Below are 21082 nucleotides of genomic sequence, written 5' to 3'. Positions count from 1 at the left end.
GGCAGCAGTGTGAACAGAGGCACTGAGGACGTGGAGCACTGTGGGACCTCAGTACCTCCAGAGGCTCAGTTTAGCAGCAAAGAGAGTTTCATGAGCTGAGCGGTTTAGAGTTTTCCAAAGATCATTCCACACGCTCAAGCTGACAGATGAGGAAAGAACACACACTTTGCGACACTGTGTTGCAGACTCCAAGGAATTTTGAAAGGTCATTTATCCTAGGCTAGCCTAGACTCCTTTAAGAAGTTCCATCCACCCCCATGATATAGGCCAGACATGGCTTAAAAGGAACAATCGATCACACATGCCTTTCTCACAGCCTCACAGACTGCTGAACCCTCTTTTACCTAAGGCTTTTTTTCAAACTGTCCCAACTACAGACATACATTCTATACTACCCACTCTGATGTCCCGCACTTTCCCAGCTTCAGGAATCTTCACCTTCAGTCAAACAGCATCTCATTTTCTCCCAATTTTGGCTTTTAGTGTTAACCTATTGGCCCTCTTTGGTTGAACCACCATTCCATGAAGCCCCCTTCCATTCATTACCCTCCCCCAACACACACACACACACACACACACACACACACACACACACACACACACACACACACACACACACCCCTGCCCTGATCCACCTTTCCATGAAGCCCCCTTCCATCTACTACCCTCCCCCAACACACACACACACCTGCCCTGATAAAGAGAACTAATTTTATTTCCCTTACTTAAAAGCGCCATGCCAAAAATCATGTCACCTGTCTAATACAAAATAATGTTGAAGAAGTGACAGCTTTTCTGGTAACTTGATTCTACATCTAAGACCCTATCCTTGTTGCGATAAATAAGACTCCTTTTGCAAAAATTCCAGGACCATTTTTTCACCCAGAGGACAAGACTTACTTGCCTCTATCCTCTGTAGATAAGGCTCTTTATCTACAGGTACTATTAAATGACTTCCTGATATAATACACATTGCTAAAACCTAACCCAAAATGACATTTGGAAAAGTCTGAATAAATGCTTCTCACACCAGCCTTTGGAGAGGCGCTACAGCTTAAATAAAGCAACAAACACAGTCACAGAGTTAGATTAATAAGTTTGTGATGTTCCCTCCAAGAGCTCATCACTAGCTTCACTGAAGTCTTTGCTTCAATAGCGTCTCAGAGAATCCTTCCTGACATACTTGAAGTAGTGATCCAGGCCTTCCACCAACACTCCCAAGCCTCTCCCCCTCTCAATGTTTCATCACAGTGTCTATCACTACATGACATTAAATCATAAATAATGTTTCTGGCAGAATACTTTTAGTAGTATACATTTGATAGTAGTATGCACTCACTCAGTTCAGTTCAACTGCTCAGTCGTGTCCAACTCTTTGTGACCCCACGGACTGTAGCATGCCAGGCTTCCCTGTCCATCACCAACACCCAGAGTTTGCTCAGAGTCATGTCCATCAAGTCAGTGAAGCCATCCAACCATCTTATCCTCTGTCTTTCCCTTCTCCTCTTGCTTTCAATCTGGCCCATTCCAATGAATCAGTTCTTCGCATCAGGTGGTCAAAGTATTGGAGCTTCAGCTTCAGCATCAGTCCTTCCAATGAATATTCAGGACTGATTTCCTTTGAGGTTGACTGGTTGGATCTCTTTGCAATCCAAGGGACACTTCAGAGTCTTCTCCAACACCACAATTCAAAAGCATCAATTCTGTAGTCAGCTTTCTTTATGGTCCAATTCTCATATCCATACATGACGACTTAGAAAAACCATAGCTTTGACTAGATAGACCTTTGTTGGCAAAGTGATGTTTCTGCTTTTTAGTATGCTATCTACATTTTTCATGGCTTTTCTTGCAAGGAGCAAGTGTCTCTTAATTTCATGGCTGCAGTCACCATCTGCAGTGATTTTGGAGCCCCCTGAAAATAAAGTCTCTCACTGTTTCCATTGTTTCCCCACCAATTTGCCATGAAGTGATTGGACTGGATGCCATGATCTTAGTTTTCTGAATGTTGAGTTTTAAGCCAGCTTTTTCACTCTCCTCTTTCACTTTCATCAAGAGGCTCTTTAGTTCTTCTTCACTTTCTGCCATGAAGGTGGGGTCACCTGCATATCTGAGGTTATTGATATTTCTCCCAGCAATCTTGATTCCAGCCTGTGCTTCATCCAGCCCTGCATTTCTCATGATGTACTTTGCATATAAGTTAAATAAACAGGGTGACAATATACAGCCTTAATTTACTCCTTTCCCAATTTGGAACCAGTCTGTTATTCCATGTCCAGTTCTAACTGTTGCTTCTTGACCTGCACACAGATTTCTCAGGAGGCAGGTAAGGTATATTCCCATCTGGTATTCCCATCTCTTGAAGAATTTTCCAGTTTGTTGTGATCCACACAGTCAAAGGCTTTGACATAGTCAATAAAGCAGAAGTAGATGGTTTTCGGGAATTCTCTTGCTTTTTTGATGATCCAGCGGATGTCGGCAATTTGATATCTGGTTCCTCTGCCTTTCCTAAATCCAGCTTGAACTGGAAGTTCTGGAAAATGTGGAAGTTCTTGGTTCACATACTGTTGAAACCTGGCTTGGAGAATTTTGAGCATTACTTTGCTGGAGTGTGAAATGAGTGCAATTGTGTGGTAGTTTGAATATTTTTTGGCATTGCCTTTCTTTGGGATTAGAATGAAAACTCACCTTTTCCAGTCCTGTGGCCACTGCTGAGTTTTCCAAATTTGCTGGCATATTAAATGCAGCATTTTAACTGCATCATCTTTTAGGATTTGCAATACCCTCTTGGAGAGTACACTCACTAGTTTGTAGTTTTTTAAATTTAGCTTGAATATATGTGACATAAAATTTACTATCTTCACCATTTCTAAGTGTACAGTTCAGTAGTGGTAAGTATATTCATATAACCTCTTGATTGTTACCTTCAAACAGAAAGTTGGTACTCATGAAATAATTCCTTATTTCCCCGTTTTCACCAACGCCAGCAACAACTACTACTACTCTAAGAATCTGATTATTCTAAGCATTTCATAAGTGGAATCATGATATTTGTCTTCTCATGACTAGCTCATTTCACTCAGCATAATGTCCTAAGGTTCATACGTTGTATTGCAACATATTTTTACTGTAGCAGGAGAGCAAGGACTTCGCCTATCTTGTTCATTGCTATATTCCTAAGGCCTAAACCAGTCCCTGGCACACAGTGGGTGTTCAATAAGTATATATGAGATAAATTAATGTCCCCAGTGCAAAGCCTTTTATGGATGCTTCACAGTTTAAATAAAGGAAATGCTCTGTATTATGATATTTGCTCAGTATTAGAAGATAATATGCCAAATATATTTCAGAGTAGTTGGACAAGTTCATAACCACTCTAAATTGTCCAAATGAAAGCAGCCATTTTCTTAGTATTATATTGGCTCATCTTTCAAAAACATAAAGTCTGTATAATGCATTAAGGAGCAAATATATGTGCCAGTTCAAAGAGCGACATGTTGCTTTCCCCTGGTTTCTGTGCTGGATGACTGTCAAGGGATCTGAACAACGACAAGAAGGTGAAGGACTGAGGGTCTGAACTAAGCTGCTCCCCCAAAAGTCTCAATGCTTCTCCATCCTAAGCAGTGATGCTGGTTTATTTAATGCCTCATTAAGAGTGAATTTCCTTCCATCCTTATGAGGAGAACCTACATGAGTGTATCATCATGGAGGCTTCCTTTCCACCCCACAACACTATAGTGTTGAGATGGCTTTGTGCCATACATGGGGAGATCCCCAGTGTAGGGCAGCAAACCAACCTCAAAACAGGTGAAAGTGGCTAGAGGCTGTTGTCATTATTATGGGCTGTTCAGAGCTTAGATAATTAGACCACTAGTTTCCTGCATAAAAAAGTGAGAAACTTTCCCTCTCTCTTCTTCAAAATGATAACCTTTTCAGAGAACTCTCTTAGTTCTGAAAGACTAAAATCCAAATGCTTAAGCTTGAAATTCAAGGTGCTCCATGGCCTTGCTCCAGTCTACCTTGCCAGCCCTGTCATCTAGTATATTACCAACTTTTGAGTTTATATGTAACTCCTCTCAATTTCCATATACCACCTGTGACCTCTTGTTTCCAGGTCTCAGTCTAAAGGGTTCATTCTTCCTTCCCATCCATCCTTATTTGGGGATGTATCACCATGTCAAGCTGCATCATCCCCATCAGTCTAGCATCAGACAACAAGCATTTACCCAGCTCCTCCTAGAAGCCAACAGGTTTAGCAGCTAAGGAGACCATGAAAAACTAAACAGAAAAGTCGCATGCCATCCCTTCTCTCTCAAAGTATTCTTCCTCAGCTAGAAGTGGTATCTCCTCCTTTGGGGTCCTGCTATGCATTTTCTACCTTAAACGGGGGTTATTTACACACATTCCTCATCACTGCCTCAAAGCATAAGCTTTTAGAGGGCAGCTTTATGATTTTTTTTTGTTCTGGAAATTCTAGCACAGTGTTGTCTACCTGATTCCTTAACATAGGAGGCACCACAGGAGGATAAGAGGCTTTTAGACTCTGGAATAAGAAAACCTGACTTAAAGACATCTTTTACCAAACCACTAAAGCCTTGGAACTCATATCTACAAAATATGGATGTTTATCTCTCTCAGGGGAAACAGGAACCAAACGAAATAACATGGGATCATAGTTCTTATTAGGTTAGCCAAAAAGTTCATTTGGGTTTGTCCATTAACCCGAACAAACTTTTTGGCCAACCCATACATTATCAAATACTTTTTGTCAGTATTCAATTGATGCTAACAGAACATGAGTCCCTCATGTTCTCCTTAGAGAAAACAGCATCACAGAAACCACATGTGCTAGTTTAGCAATCATGATTGCCTTTCACTCTCTCTCTCTGCAAGTAAGTTATGCCAGACAACAGTATTATTTTATTTGAAATATTCTGGTTGTGACAACATAGAGTTTCTATATTCTTCTTATTAGAAGAACTTTTAACTATAAACAACAACTTAAAAGTCCCTGGAGGTCATCTTCATTACATCCCCATGAAATGCAAAGAATCCATTAAAACAAACAACAGTTAACCTGCTGGCCCACCCAATTTGGGATATGCTTTCATGTTGGAAAAAAGGCAAAGGCACTTTCTATTCCAAAGCTGCTTTTTGAGATAGTGTGCAGGGCTGTGTGGTTTCTGAGAGCTTCCGCCATGGCACACCAGGCCCAGGGCCAGATGGTGAAAAAGATGACGGCGCAGTCCATCGATGTCATCTTCAGACTCTTGCAAATAGATCCCAGATTCAGGTGTAGCTTTGCGAGCAAGTGAACAAGCATATAGAGGGCTGTATCATTGGTTTTGATGAGCATATGAACTCACATTAGATGATAAAGAAGAGATTCATTCTAAAACTCAAGAAAACTGGGTCAGATCATGCTAAAAGGAGAGAAACATTACTCTGCACCGCAGTGTCTCCAACTAGGAATGATCAGTGGAGTGACAGATCACTTGGCAATATGGTGTGTTTTTCAGGGATCCTTCGTTAGACATGTTCTAAAACATGTATTCATATTGTTTAGCTCACTCTCGTGTTATTACCCTCTGGAGGAGGGCATGGCAACCCACTGCAGTATTCTTGCCTGGAGAATCCCCATGGAGAGAGGAGCCTGGTGGGCTATAGTCCATAGGGTCACAAAGAGTCAAACAGGACTCTCTGCGACTCAGCAGCAACAACATGTTATTACCAGATGACAAAAAATGCTGTGGGATTGTTTTTATCAAAAAAAAAAAAAGAGAGAGAGAGAGAGAGAGAGAGCAAGGTAAAGGCAGGAAAGTGCAAGGAAGTGTGCCTCCAAAAAAGAGTCATATTTAGAGTTTGCTTCACAGGGGATTCCACTTAATGCAAGTATTCTGTTATATCATGTCAACATCACATTCACAAAATAGAGTTTATCCTAGAATCTCAGAGTATTTCTTGTGGACATCATCTTCATTCAGGCTTCACTTTTAGAGTCAAATTAAGTAGAAGTTATAGTTATCTCTCCCACTGAATTACCAGGAAAAGAGACTATATACTTAATGGTCACGAGAAAAGCACCTGCCTCTCATATCTGAGCAGCCCAGACTGCCGGTCACCACAGACCAGAAAGACAACGCAGAAGCAGCACCAAAAACGAAAGAAGGAGGGGACTGCCCTGGCGGTCAAATGGTTAAGACTCTGCGCTTCTGTTGCAGGGGGTGTGGGTTTGATCCCTGGTGGGGAACTAAGATTCCACATGTCATAGGGTGCATTCCCCTCTCAACAAAAAGAAGGAACCAATGTCACCCCTGTGCCTGCTATAACCCTCAACCTACCCACTGTCGCCTGCATTGTGTGGACGAGTGACCTGGACCAGGAAAGGACCGAGAGCCAGATGAGCACGACCAAAGGACACGAAGAAGCCAGTGTTCAAATCCAGGGCTCTTAAATACCGGTTGCTTATTCTCTGTTGTAGCATCCAGCCTTCTCAGAAAACCTAACTCCCTCGGTTCTTCCTTTACTTTATCCCTCCTACAGTCAGACGCCAGGGAAGTAAAGCAGACACGAGGAGGCCTGGGCTCTAGCCCCAGCTGGCTGACTTGCGTACTGAAGGGAGACTCACTGAAGCCAATGTGCCTCAGCTTCCTTGTCCAAAAATATGGTGACACCAATGTCTGTTCTACCTGGACGTCACCATGGAAATGTTAAAACTTGTTTCTGCTATTCTGACCATCAAAATGGATTATTTAATTAAGGTACCTTAATTACAAAATCTATATTGTTTTCCCCATATATATATATATTTTTTTTTTTTTTTTACTCTTTGGGGGCAGGAGTCAGCAAATGCTGGCACTAGAGTCAAATTCAGCCCATCGAAGGCTTGTACAAGGCAGCCACGCCCATTCCCATACCTACCATCTACGGCTGTTGTCACCAGACCACATAGGACAGAGTGTGACACACACTGTGTGGGCTGCAAAGTCTAAAATATTTATTCTCTGGCCCCACACTGCAGTAGCCTTAAACATCAGAGGCCAAAAAGTAGCTGACAAATTACATTTTGAATTTTCCTCAAACCACTATTTTCCATGTAACACATCTTATTTGTCAAAAGATTTCACACACTGTGTGTATATATATATAGATATAGATATATATAGTTCATATATAGAGTGAGGAAAACCAATTAGAAAACCACTTTCTACAATAAAATCATCTTGAACAAGTAAATCTCAAGAAGATATCTTAGATGCCTAAAAATGAATGTCTGAAATTCTCTACTTCTAGCAAATCATAATCTCCAAATTCTACAAAATTACCATCTTGAACAAAATAATTTTAAAAAACTTGTCCGTCAAATCACCCTGTCCTGGAATTAAAGTAGAGAAGAGAAACAGCTCAGGGTATAAATGAAACATTTCCCATGATTTCTGACATGAAACTATTCATTACTCTGCCCTCTCCCTTTTATTATTCCTTCTTAAAAATCAAACTACTTTGTCAATCCTTTTGTGGCAGAGTTGAGTTTTGGTTCTGAGATTTTTCAGTAAATAGCTGTGCTCCGTTTTGTATTTTGAACAGCCTGTGTGTATCCTGTTCCTACACATCTGCTTAAATGCCAGAGAGGAAAGCGTGCAGCGTGTTTTAACAAGCAGACTTCCTCTGCTTCTCAAAGCCTTCAAATACTTAGTTTCGAACTGAATGCACCATAAGCCGAAAAATGACCACCCACACAATTACTCTGTCATTTCTACTGTAAAGGTTTATGAAAAGAGACAAAAGGAAGGGAAGCAGACGTTATCGATGATGGAAAAGGAAGAAAAGCAATGAGAATAAGCAAGGCACTCAAGGAAAGTAAAAATGGAAAAAAGCCATTCAGCTCATAATAACCTAATTGGGAATTTCTTTTCCCCACCCTTGTCTATAGCCCTCCAAAAAAGCCAAAAAAACAGCTTTGCTTATTACTGATAAAGAAGAAGTCCTAAGGTTTTAAAGATGGACTGAATTTTAGACGCCACTAAATATAAACCATTTATTTTATGGGCGAGAGAAACTAAGGTCCAGAAATATTAACTGTCACATCCCATGGATTAGCTAGTTAGCAGCAGCACCAGGATTAAAATCCAATTTTCCCGATCATCAGTTTAAACACACTTCCCATTAGACTCAGCTCTCTGCCCTGCTAAAGCATAATATGCCATTTGGCACCCAGCAGCTAAATTCTTCTTAAAAATATGTCCGAAGTAGCCCTATCATCACCAGGAAATTAACAGTACCCCTTTAAATAGTATCTATGGGCACATGTTTTTTCCAAGTATAGACTATCAAGAACAGTGCTTCAACCTCCAAAGAAACCCGAGTCACAATAAAGCAGCAGGATAATCAAAGAGCTAATGAGGACTTAAACTGCCTCCTAGTATTTTGTCTTGATGGAAATCAGTTTGAAATAGACATTCCCCCCCCCACCCCCTAGACACATGCTCCCAAGACTAAACAGCAATATTCCATAAAAAGACCAGATCTAGCCAGTGTTATTATCTGTCTGACATTTGGGTTATTCTTGTGAGTAACTCATAAAGTAACGTGGGTGTCTGTGATTATTTGAGTACACATGGCAAACCATAATTGGTCAAAAAATAATAAAAGACATTTTTCCGTGACAAAAATACCGTATTGAATGACAACATGGCAGTGTGACAGCATTCAGTGGACCGCAATACTTTCTCCATTTACAAAGTAGTAAAAAGAAACAAGAATGTAAAAGGAAAAGCCTTTTTGCAGTAACTACCATAGTTCATATTTAGATTATGAAAGATTAAAAGATTTTAAGTGCTGAAAGCAATCCAGGAGCATATCTTCCCCCAAATCCATGTCATACATCAAACTTATAATTTTGCCTTTTGATACACAGCAGAAACGTGGCAAAAGATGCAAGTCTGTGTCCCTTTCTACAACTGAAACACACATATTTGACAATTTTAAGAAATTTTTTAGAACCTGGCTATTTATAAAAGTTTCATCACCACCATCCAAATTTCCTCACGAGTCAAATCTAACATAAATTCGACTTATCACCGAGCAGATAAAATTTGAAATGGATCAATGCAAGCTGTACATTGAGGTCTTAACTTAAAGTCTCTTTCCTCCTGTCCCCCGATACCTCCCCATCACCACAGGCTGTGTCCATGATAAGTAACCAAGGGTAATACTCTCCTTGCCATCTCTCTCAGAAACCAAAAACCAAGTTAAAAATGATTCCGAAAGTAATTTAAAAGATCTTGTGAAGGCAGCATATTCGTACTGGTAGACAGAAACCCATTCAAGCAGAGAGCAGTGTGAATGGAGGGGGTGTCTAAATGCTACGATCTCATAAAACTCTAGTCGGTCAGGACAGTTAGGGACCGTGGAGGAACTCACCCACTCGGAAGTTCGTGGCTGTCAGGGTGTCGGCAGCGTGACCATTCTCACTAATGAGAGTGGTGGTGTTCCCCTTCTCACAGCTGTTCTGACAGCTGCCCTTGGTGCAGGTCACTTTACAGATGCTCGGAGTAAAGACCACCTTGATGCGGCCAGTGTGGTTACTCACTAGGAGTGGAGGCAGAGAGAAAAAGAACAACAAACACATCAGCTTAGTATCCATGAACTTGCCTTGGAAGGTTTAAAAAAAAAAAGGAAAAAGAGAAAGGAAAGGAGGGAGAAGGGGAAAGAGAGAGCCCACAACCCGACAGGTTTAAGGAAAGAGGGAAGCCTTCAGTGCTCGCTGCTCTGTATCCAGTGGTGTCTCTGAAACAGGAGTAGGAAGCTTAGCAAACAGAACTCTGGGATGCACTCCAAAACCACATTTGAAGTCGAGTCACTGGAGTGGGATTACTAACCACAATGCTGCACTTTATTCACGGGCAGACAAAGAGCAGTACGGAGGGCACGACAGATGAAAGAGCCAGCCCTGACAGGCAGATGTAACGCACAGAGGTTGGCCGTGCACCTAGTGCTGAATAAACTCCTGTGTCCTCGACTTGCATACTTTCCCTGTTCCTCCACTTATTAAGTCACTATTTGCAGCCCGACCCCTGGAAATGTTTTAGGCATGCGGCATGTCTGAAAACATCTGTCTCAAATCTCCTGGCACTCCCAGCTGAAGTGATCAAATCCTGTGACGCAGCTGCAGGAGCCCAGTGCTTTTTCACAACTCTGGGGCACTCTTTCTCCATAGAAAATTTTTCAACTTATATTTTGTTTTACTGTGAACAAGGCCCATCTAAAAAAAAAGGGAGGCCAAGTCCCTGGGGCTAAAAGGTTGGCCTCTGTTAAAATGCCATCCCAGGGCTCTCACTATGGCTCTTCACATGCCACCTAAAGCAGGTATTTCTTTCACTCATACAGCCCTTTAAAAAAAAAAAAAACACACCAGGTGCTATCACCTGTTATAAGGCAGGGGCAGCACAACATCATAGAATTGGCACTCATCTTCAAGTCAGATTCTGCGTGGTAATCCTGGCTCTACCGTCCTGTGATCTTGGACCTGTCATCTCACCCTTTCTCCAAAATTTGAGAGAACTAGAACTGATATTTTCCAGCCAGTTTTAACTTGCCCTGTTTATCAGGGGTCAGCAAGCTATGGCCCTGGGATCAAATCTGGCCCACTGTCTGTTTTTGTAAATAAAGTTTTATTGGAACACAGCCACTCATGCATTTCTGTATTTACAGCTGCTTATGTGTGGTAACAGAGCTGCACAGAGAAGAGATGACTTCATCCAGAACTGCCACTTGCAGCCAAGCCCCAGTTTAAACTCTGGCAAAGCACAATACAGAAACCCTATTTGGATATCCACATTTGTGAAATGTCCCCAGCCAGGTTCTTTCACTTCCCAGGGGCCTAGGCAGAAAACAAAGATGGTAGCAGCAGCTCAAGAAAGTGGAAGAGAGGTTATTCTTCTCTGAAGCTTTAAGGCTGGTTGGAAGCAGTGCTCTTCCTGGTGTCACTGTGTTACTGCTGTTGCCATAGGAAAAGCCTGCCTTTGGGTCAGCCTATCTCCTGCTATCCCCTGCCCAACAGAAGAGATTCTTCCCCCTTTACACTGCTTTGGTTTGACAAGGATTGTATTTTCAGACAATCACCCAAGAAGCCTCCATAGGCCCTCAACAAAACGTGGTCAAATCTGAGCTTGGAAACAAAAACATTAAACCAAAGGAGCCATCAGAATTTCAAGGTTAGAATGGGGCTTCAGATATATTCTGACTTCTTTTATTTGAACATCTGTAGGAACAGGGAGCTCATTACCCATAAGATGGCACATTCTAGTCATGAGCTGTTTCTCACAAATGCTATTCTTAAGTTGAAGTTATATCCTCAGAGTCGGCTATACTCATTAATTCTAGTTCACCTCCCCTCACGATCTAATGCCTCTTCCACATGGCAGCCCTTCAACTCGTCAAAGATATTACATCAGAAGCCAAGAAGGCTGACGTTACAAGGGATCTGAGAAGATCTGCTTGGGTTGGCCCTCTCACTGAAACGAAAACGATTCTTCTGGAGCAGAAATACCGTCAATTCTTTTCAAATGTTTTTCTAAGACTGTTTCTCATTCACCAGTGGTTCTAACACAGAAGATCAGGATACATACTCTGGGGTGGGGAGGTATCTTAGTGGCCTACCAGGTCTTCCAGCCCCTTCCAAGAAGGCACCCAGAAACTTTTTCTACAAATAGCTACACAGTGAATATTTTAGAGTCGTAGGCCTACAGGACTCTGCTGCAACCATTCAACTCTGCTGCGATAGCAGGAAAGCAGACTGCGAAAAACTGTTTGTCAATGAATGAGTGTGGCTATGTTCCAATAAAACTTTATTTAAAGAAACAGTATTCAAACCAGTGCATTACATGCTTTCAGGATATTTAAAATTTGGGCATTGAAAGTGAAAGTGAAAGTGTGTTAGTCGCTCAGTCATGTCGACTCTTTGCAACCCTATGGACTATAGCCCACCAGGCTCCTCTGTCCATTCAATTCTCCAGGCAAGAATGTGTGTTGCCATGCCCTTCTTCAGGGGATTGTCCCAACTCAGGGATCTAACCCTGGTCTCCTGCATTGCAGGATTCTTTACCATCTGAGCCACCTCATACATTTTCAAAACTACAATGGAATGCTGATTCTAAAACAGACAAAACTCACCTAGTTTGATTTTTTTTTTTTTTTTTTACAGTAGAAGGAAAAAAAAAAATCAGCTTAAGTTGTCAGACCACGCTTACAAATATCTTGAGAATACTTTGTGTGTCTAAGTGTGTGAAGCCCAGGGGGAAAAAAAGAGACAACATCGTCCCACTTCAAAAGAATATAAACTTCTATTTTTTCTGGCGCCTAGTACAATAATGAAGATGAAAATGGTGTGCCAAATATTTTGTCTTCTCTGGCATTAACTCGTAGTACCAGCAGCTGCCATGCAGATGCCCATAGCATTACCTAAATTATGCTCACTTAGGTGAACTCAGACATCCAAAGAAAGCAAGCCCTTCATCATTATTCCCATTTTACCTTCCAGCTACAGTAGTCACTTTATAGGCACTTGAGATTCTCTAGGCCTATTGTTTTTAGTATGTTTCTTTGCCAAAAAAAATCTTTTTGGCCTAGAATTATCTGTATTTTCAAAAGACAGAGACAGTTTCACATGACTTAATTCTGAGTTTTTAACACTCACAACTTCTTGGAAGCAGAAGATATATATTTCCCCCCTTGTGTTTCATAACTATTCTGCTATAAGTAATCTAATTCTAAAACAGACATTTGTATTCTCAGTGGATCCTGTGTCTACAGAAAACATTTATAATATTTCTTCACTATAATTAGTTTTAGTTTTCCACATCAATCTCAAAATCAATACTGAAAAACTCAACTGTTTGACATTTTGTCATCCAGAGCTCTCTGAGGATCTCTGTAGACACTAAATGCATTAGAAAATAGTCTTACCTATGTTCACTCCTTTCAAATCATTTCCACTTCTTTAAAATTATTTCATCATATCTAGGGTATCATGTGAAGAGTAAGTTTCACAGTACACACAACTATGATACAGTACTGAGTTTGAAATTCTTGGCATGTGATGAGCTGAATTTACTCATCTCTCAAGAGTTCAGTGGGAATTCATTTGGTCTTTAAGAGGCATCTCCCTCAAATGCCTTGAATAACTTAATAACCAAGGGTCCTGTGAAAGACAAAGTGAAAGTCGCTCAGTTGTGTCCGACTCTTTGCGACCCCAAGGACTATAAGTCCATGGGATTCTGCAGGCCAGAATACTGGAGTGGGTAGCCTTTCCCTTCTCCAGGGGATCTTCCCAGCCCGGGGATAGAACCCAGGTCTCCCACACTGCAGGAAGATTCTTTACCAGCTGAGCCACAAGGGAATAAAGTAGGTAACCCACTAAATGTGGAGCAAACAAAGTGACTCAAAGGATGACTAAACCACCCCACAGAGACCAGGGGCTCACAGGTCTCTCTGGTCCACCACTGGGTTTACGAGTGATGAAAAGTGAAGCCCACGGTTCAGATCAGTGGAAGACGACCATCCCTAGCTGCACCCATTGGCTGACTGAAGTATTTCAAATCTCTGAAGCCAAAGTCAGCCCAGTCAGAAAGTTAATAGGGCAACTGCTGGCACAGCTTTCATGCCTAGTCCCTCTGGCAAAAACATGTAATCTGTAGATCCTCGTAGGTAAATCAGCCCCAGAAATCTTGACCAGGCGCTTTGGGTTTTAGAGTCCTTGGCTAGAAACAGATTGCCCAAAGCAACATAGCACCTCCACTGAGCCTCCGAGTCAGTTAATCAAGACACTCGAGAGTCAACATCCCATTCACAGATCCTGCCAGACCCTGTGTGCATTCACACCACCAAGAAGAGGTGCTGGCACATGGGTTAAAACAAACCACAGACATTCAGACTGAAAGACAAATAGGGTGGAAGCAAGGCCGATACCCTCCCCAGTACAAAAACCTTTCATTTCTGCTTCCCAATCCTAGCAACAGAGCAAAACTTAAAAATGCGAACACTGTCCTTGACAAATGGACTTCAGTCTAGAAAAAAGCACAGCTGCCATCTTTCAGTCATTAAACTAGGATGTGACCAAAAGCAAAGGCAGCCAAAGAAATAAATATAACAAGTTCAAGACTCACATCAGAGGTCATGAACAAGTGTGTCTCCTCGCATCCAACCAGAATGCTGTGACTCAGCCCTCACCCAACGTCAACAAGAGGGGCCAAACAGCACCAGCAACATCCTCGGAAGGAGAAGCATTGTCTCCATGGGGACAAGGCACCATCCTGCCTGGGGGTCGGGGGCCTATTTAAAGAGACTGAGGAGCTGATTCAATACCCAGGTCATGTGGGAAAGAAATGAAGTGAAAAGCTCATTCTCCAGCTTTGCAACCCACTGCCTGCCCCCAGGCCAAGGATTCTTTGAAGGACAAATCATAAACACATTAAATAATGCTTAGAATAACAGGACTTGATTGTTCAGCTCTTCCGCCTTGCTTAACTCCTCCTGGACTACTAAAATAATGCCAATAGAGTAAGCCGTTCTCAAGAAAGGGGTGCTATGTAAACAGATATGTATCAAATCTATTACTTCATCAGGTTGCCCCAGTCTTGGAAAATTCTTCAAGAGGGAAATAGAGGTAACTAGTTCTGCTGTGCAGAGAAGGCAATGGCACCCCACTCCAGTATTCTTGCCTGGAAAATCCCATGGACGGAGGAGCCTGGTGGGCTGCAGTCCATGAGGTCGCGAAGAGTCGGACATGACTGAGCGACTTCACTTTGACTTTTCACCTTCATGCATTGGAGAAGGAAATGGCACCCCACTCCAGTGTTCTTGCCTAGAGAATCCCAGGGACGAGGGAGCCTGGTGGGCTGCCGTCTATGGGGTCGCAAGAGTCGGACATGACTGAAGCGACTTAGCAGCAGTAGCAGCAGTTCTGCTGTGGGCACTTTCTCAGATGAGAATCTAGGGTTACAGTCCAGCACCATCTCTTGGAGTTCTTCCACAGAGAACTAACTGAATGAAGGGAGATATAGTTGCTACACAGGTAATATAAACTAAAACATCTGCCCCCTCCTTTCAACGCTCCCTTAATATTCACTAAAGGAAACTGTATCAGTTCCTCACCTCTTACAGAGGCCTCTATGATTTCCTTACATTTTTAAACATGTAAGAAGACAGATATATAAAGAGGCAAAGGAAGCAAGTATATTAAATCATTTAAGAATACATTTCTGGATATATTCTGAGTTTCTTGAAGAATGGCTTATTTCTCATAAAGCAGGTACTAAACATGCCATGTTTAAAAATGTAAATACAGTTCCCAAAATATTCATTTGGCAGAAATGCTGCAGCTAATTAACTAGTTGTGCTCAAGTGTGACTTCACTTATTATTTCATGGAGAAAAGAGAAGCTACAAAGCTAGGCTACCAACTTTCCTGAATCGACAGGAATCCTGCCTTTCTCCCAATAAAGGAGGTGGACCTTCCTAAGACCAACTGTCCATTAAAGCAATGGATCCCCTTCCCCTCTTGCCCAAAGACTTCCTCCCTGTTTGTTCCCATTAGCAGGCAAACCTGCTGTACCACGTACCATCTGTCAAGAACACGTCTCCTCTCATCGTCCCCATTCCATTCCCTGGCAGGTACCACTCTGTCTCCCCACTCTCCTTACAGCCAAACCCCTCTGAAGAGAGGCTCTGCTGGTTGCCTCCACCACCTCCCCTCCCATTCTCTCTTGAACATGCCAGAGCCAAGCTCCTGCTGTCAACACTTCAAAGCTGCTCCAGTGAAGGTCACCACTGGCCTTCAAATCCAACAGTAAATCCTCTAGCTCCTTATGAGTCAAACCTTCAGCCTGTCTGACACAGAAGAACCACTCTGGTTCATGATACACTTTCTTTACTTGGCTTCTAGGTTACCCTGTCCTCTTATGGTTCTCTCCTACCTCGCTGGCTCCTGCTCTTCCTGATTCTGTTCAGGGGAAGGCTCCAGAGCTCAATCTCTATAGCCCTTTCCCTCCTATATTGACTTGCCAGATGCCATCATCCTACCTCATGGATTTAGATGCCTTATACAGATTTCTGGATAGAGAATGTTTAACTCTGGCCTGGACCCCTCAATCTTGTATATGTGCATATAGGAACTGGAGATGTGTGTGTTTATGTATATATCCAAGTACCCAACTGTACAGCTGCTTCCAGGATTCTGCCAGGCAGGTGTCTAAAGTTTAGTGGTCATCTCAAGCAAACGTTCAAAATTAAGCTCTGGTTCTTTCCTGTACCCACAATCTAATCTGTTCCTCTTCAAGTCTTCCCCTATCTCTGAAAATGGCAAATCTATTCTTGATCCTTTTTCGGTTATGTGAGATACAGTACGACATGCAAGTCCTGTTAGCTCTATGTCCAGGGGAGTAAGTTCTCACCACCTTCATGGCAAACACTTTGGTGCAATTCACTATCACCTTCTGTCTGGATTATTTCACGTCTCCCAGCTTGACTCTGGGAGACTCTGCCTTCCTACAGCTTTTACCCACACAGCATTCGGAGCATCTTTAAATGTTTGGCAGTCAAATCATGGCACTCCTCACTTTAGTGACCTCCTATCTCATTCAGGATATAAGTCAAAAGACCTCACAAGGGCCTGCTGGGCTCTCCACAAGCTGTGAGCACCCTACACCCGACCATGTCTCTTACCCCTGTTCCCAATCCACTCACTCTAGCCTCTGTGCTATTCTTCAAATACTGTGCACATTCCTGTCTCAGGGAACTTCTTATTCCCCCGGTTTAGATTACGCTTCCCCAGAGATACACAGTGTCTTCCTCCCCTTCAGGACTGCTCCAGAACATCACATGACCAGAAGATTTTCCCCAACTACCTGGCATAAAACTGCAACACCACCCCCACCCCACACTACTGATTCTTTCTGTGCCTTGTTGTACATTTCCTATTTATTCTAAAGACACTTTATAGATTTGGTATTTCACTACTGTCATTAAACACAGACTCCATGAGGGCGGGAATGTGTCTGGTCACTACTAAATACTGAACATGTGTCTCATAGCAAATGCTCAAGAATTATCAAAATGAATAAACTTCACTGACAGAGAAGGAAGGAAATAATATTTATCTAAGGGATAATTGTCAGTAATTTTATTTAAAAAAATAAAGAAACTTCTATGAAACCTTTGGCCTCAAAATATTTATTTAATGCTGTATTTGTCAGAGAAAAATATTTTAGTCATAAAAGTTTCAGATTAAGGGAAATCACAGTTGTTATTCAGGAAACCCTGCAATAATTACAAAAAAACTTTTCCCAAAATCATTAAAACATTACCCCAAAATGGTCAATGACATAAAGTAAAAAATTTCAATTAAACATGCCAATGACCAAATAACTGAACAAACAGGAAATAGAAATTTCTCAAGAACCTTTTCAAAGGAAAAACAGACAATTACTTGCTCCCAAAATTTCACAACATATTATGCAAAAATCAACATGACACATAATGGAAATTTCCACTAATTTTATAAATAAAATTTAAGACGATGTCTAAGGAGTTTCGTTTTTGAATATATTTCTGATTTACTTAGCATTCATTCTCTTTGTTAGACTAAGAACAACTAGGAAATTAGAAACACTTCTACTCAGATTCTTCAAGACAGATGTGAATTTTCATTAAGCCATAAAATCCACCCAGAAAGAGAAATACACTTTGGTTCACAGTTCAGGGAGACTGGCAGAGGAACTAAGCAGAGATCCAGCAATAAACATGGTAGATTTCATCCCAAATTTCCACTTATTTTAGGAGTTGGGTCTCATTCACCATTTCACTCATTTAAGCTTTGTTTTAGCTTGACTTGAGATTTAAGGACCAAGACTTTCACCTAGAATCATACATTTTCTCAACTTCAATCTTGCTTTGCCAGCCAGACTCCACTATCCCCAGCAAGAATTTAAAAGGCACACCTTGAATCTTCAGGATTGTTTTAATAATCTTTCCTTTTTCTCCTTGGAGTTCTCCCTTCTTAAATAACAAACCTAGACTGGCGATTCAATTCTGACGCAGGATACAGCATGCTTGGGGCTGGTGCATGGGGATGACCCAGAGAGATGTTATGGGGAGGGAGGTGGGAGGGGGGTTCATGTTTGGGAACACATGTAAGAATTAAAGATTTTAAAATTAAAAAAATATATATAAATAAATAAATTTAAAAAAAAAAGAGACACAAATAAATAGAGTTATCACAATAAAAAAATAAATTCATTTTAAAAAAATAAATAAATAAATAACAAACCTAAGTTCTCTTCTCTAGAAATACAATAAAAGGTCTATTTTCATCCCTGAAACAAAATCCAGAATGTTTGAAGGCACAATATATTTTATAGTCAAAAAGACTCAGTTTTACCCAACAAGTAGTTTACTCACCCAGCAGAATCTTATCAAGCATATTTGGGAAAAGAAAATATAGTTGGCAATTAAAGTAGAGAACTAGCAAAACAAAGGCTCTCTGATATTTTCATTTTCTGATCTTTTCTGTAAAATATGTTTAACATCATAGGCCCTGAGAGGATTCAAGCAACTGACCAGCCATCCGTCATGGGGTGCCCTCCTCATTTCTGGGGTCCTACAGCTGCAGCAGGCCATCATTCCATGGTGCCTTCTTCAACATGGCTTGAAAAACCCTGTCTAGAACATGTGGGAATCTCTCCTCTGCTCCTAATCCTTAATACCAGAGAACCAGCCCCTCCAGAATGAACTGCGGTATTTGAGATGCGGTGACTGCAGAGTTGAAGAAACACAAGACTTAAGTTCATAACTTTCAAAGTGATAAAGAATACTGGGAGGAGCACAGTAGACCCACTTTCTCAATCCTGAATTGAGGGTGCCTCTCTCTGCCTGGATCTAGCTAGAATCCTGACAATCAGGGCAACCACCCTTAGTGAGGGTCACGTGCGTCTGCCTAGGGATTTTTAGTTCTTTGGCATCGTGGTTCAAGATGTTCAAGAGTTATCTCCTGAGGGATAAATACGATTGAAGAGACGTACTTTTTCATGTGAAAAGTCTCCACTTCTCTCAAACAGCCTACATCAGCCTTCACAGCAGCACGACTCTCTAGATTCCACACTGACGAAGGCAGTGAAAGAGGCTTAAGAGGACTTCTCCACTGTCCCCGAATCAAAAGAACAAGCTGCAGGGCAGTAAACGCTTACCTGTCTTCTACCCCTAGCTCTCATTCGATCTGGCTAGTTCGTGTGGGCTCCTTACAGAAGCAGGGGGCTAGACACGCTTTACATGATTCAAATTTTCTGTCCCTTAATTTTAGAACAGAATTAGGTTTTATTTATCCCCACATTTGTTGTTTTTCCAAAGAGAAGTCAATGAGGGCATTTGTTATCGGTCTATCACTCACCATTTCCATAAATAGCATCTGCTTGTTTTGCACATGAGAATCAAGTCTGACTAAAAGGATACATATCTACTGGGCTGCATGTTTACCAAGGAACAAATCTCATGGCTTGTTCACAAGCCTGATCAAGTGGGGGACATTCCTCATGAGAATCTCCAATGGTCTCTACTATCTACTTGGAGAATTAGGATTCCACATAGTCTGAGCAATTGTTAAAAATATATATATTCCCAACAAAATCAAACTCCTTCAAAGGAAATGAAGACTCCTTCCCATCCACATTCGATCTCCCTCAGCTTCAGCAACCACGTATAGCCAAGACATCAGGCAGGCAGGACCGTCCCACCATCCTCACTCACACACCTGCTTCCTTCTCATTTGGCTTCCTCTTCCCTCCCCGCCCCCAGAAAACCTTTCCTCCTTTCTGTCCACCCTTCATTCTTTCACCCCCGTTCATGATTCTCACCAAACTAGGCACGACCAAACATTCCAACCTTCGACTTTTTCTTGGCTCTTTGCACATACTTCTATTTATGTATGTTTCTCTCCTCCAGCCTTCCCTTGGCCACAATCAAGCCAAAGAAAACAGTTTGTATTCTCATCCTCCCCTGCTATTTTTAACATACGTCCCACCTGGTGATTCTCCCTTTTTGGGGATGGGAAAGAGTATGTGGCGAGAGGGGAGCGACAGGGGAAAGAATGCAGGGGAAGGAAATGAACTCAGGCTGAGAAGACAGGGGAAGAAAGACAATGGAAAGGGCAGAGAAGTGACTTTTACTCAAGTAACTAATAGCTGGAATTCCCAAGACATTAATGGAGTTGAATGCCATCAAGGTTCTATTATTTCCACAAGGGCACTTGGACATTTCCCTCTTATATTAAAGGCAGACACACAGAAGGTAACGACCCGCTACACTTTACAAAAGCTAACTTTGCTTGAAAGAAAAAGTCAAAAGATATGGCAAAGAAGGAAGTCAAAACCTATTGTACCCTGGACAGGCATTCTGAATCACTGGAGTTGCCAGGCCAGGAGTAGACACCTTGATGTGCCTCTGATAGATCGCAATGCTTTTATGTAGGTAATGAGAACCCACTGGAAATAAATATTATATATTAGAACACCATTTGAGAAGTACTAAGGAAGTTGAACATATGAATACTTTTGTTAACTATCAAAACTCCTCCAAAGTTTGATGGATTCAACTGAAAGAAAAAAACTATTGAAGACATTAGTTATATGGAAGAAAACTAGCATTTTTTAAATCTCTCAAGTAATTCTGAACTATTGAATCACGGATATTCAAGCTTGCAGAACACCAATTCTGTCATTTCTTCTTTCCCCAGCACAAATTTCCCTCTGGCTCAGTTTTTAAATGACTCCATCAAATGGCCCCAGCTACTCTCCCCAAGGGATTACTGCCAAATTCAATATAGCTCATCATTAGGCAAGATTTCAGCCTAAACATCCCTTTTCTCAAAGTCGTCATATTATATCTAACTATGCTCTAGTATCATGTGATAAATAAAATTGAAAACTGATTAGTTGCCAATAAAAAATGAATTACTGATGTGTAACTACACATCGTAAGTTTTTCAGCTGTCAGCTAATTCTTTTTAGGTTACTCATTTTCAACTTTTTCCTTTTGAC

The 21082-nt window shown here is 41.5% G+C and overlaps 1 protein-coding gene across 1 annotated transcript in view; it reads right to left on the bottom strand.

Moving 5' to 3' along the window:
• The window catches only part of LTBP1 (latent transforming growth factor beta binding protein 1), a 456857-nt gene that overhangs the window by 261743 nt on the left and 174032 nt on the right, over positions 1-21082 (bottom strand). Inside the window, exon 5 of the mRNA XM_052648703.1 lies at positions 9421-9588. Within this exon, the coding sequence (XP_052504663.1) occupies positions 9421-9588 (168 nt within the window). The remainder of the gene's footprint in view (positions 1-9420; positions 9589-21082) is intronic.

Source organism: Budorcas taxicolor, chromosome 11 (genome assembly GCF_023091745.1).
Source record: "Budorcas taxicolor isolate Tak-1 chromosome 11, Takin1.1, whole genome shotgun sequence".
NCBI classification, from domain to species: Eukaryota; Metazoa; Chordata; class Mammalia; order Artiodactyla; family Bovidae; genus Budorcas; species Budorcas taxicolor.
This window is presented reverse-complemented; position numbering and strand designations above follow the sequence as displayed.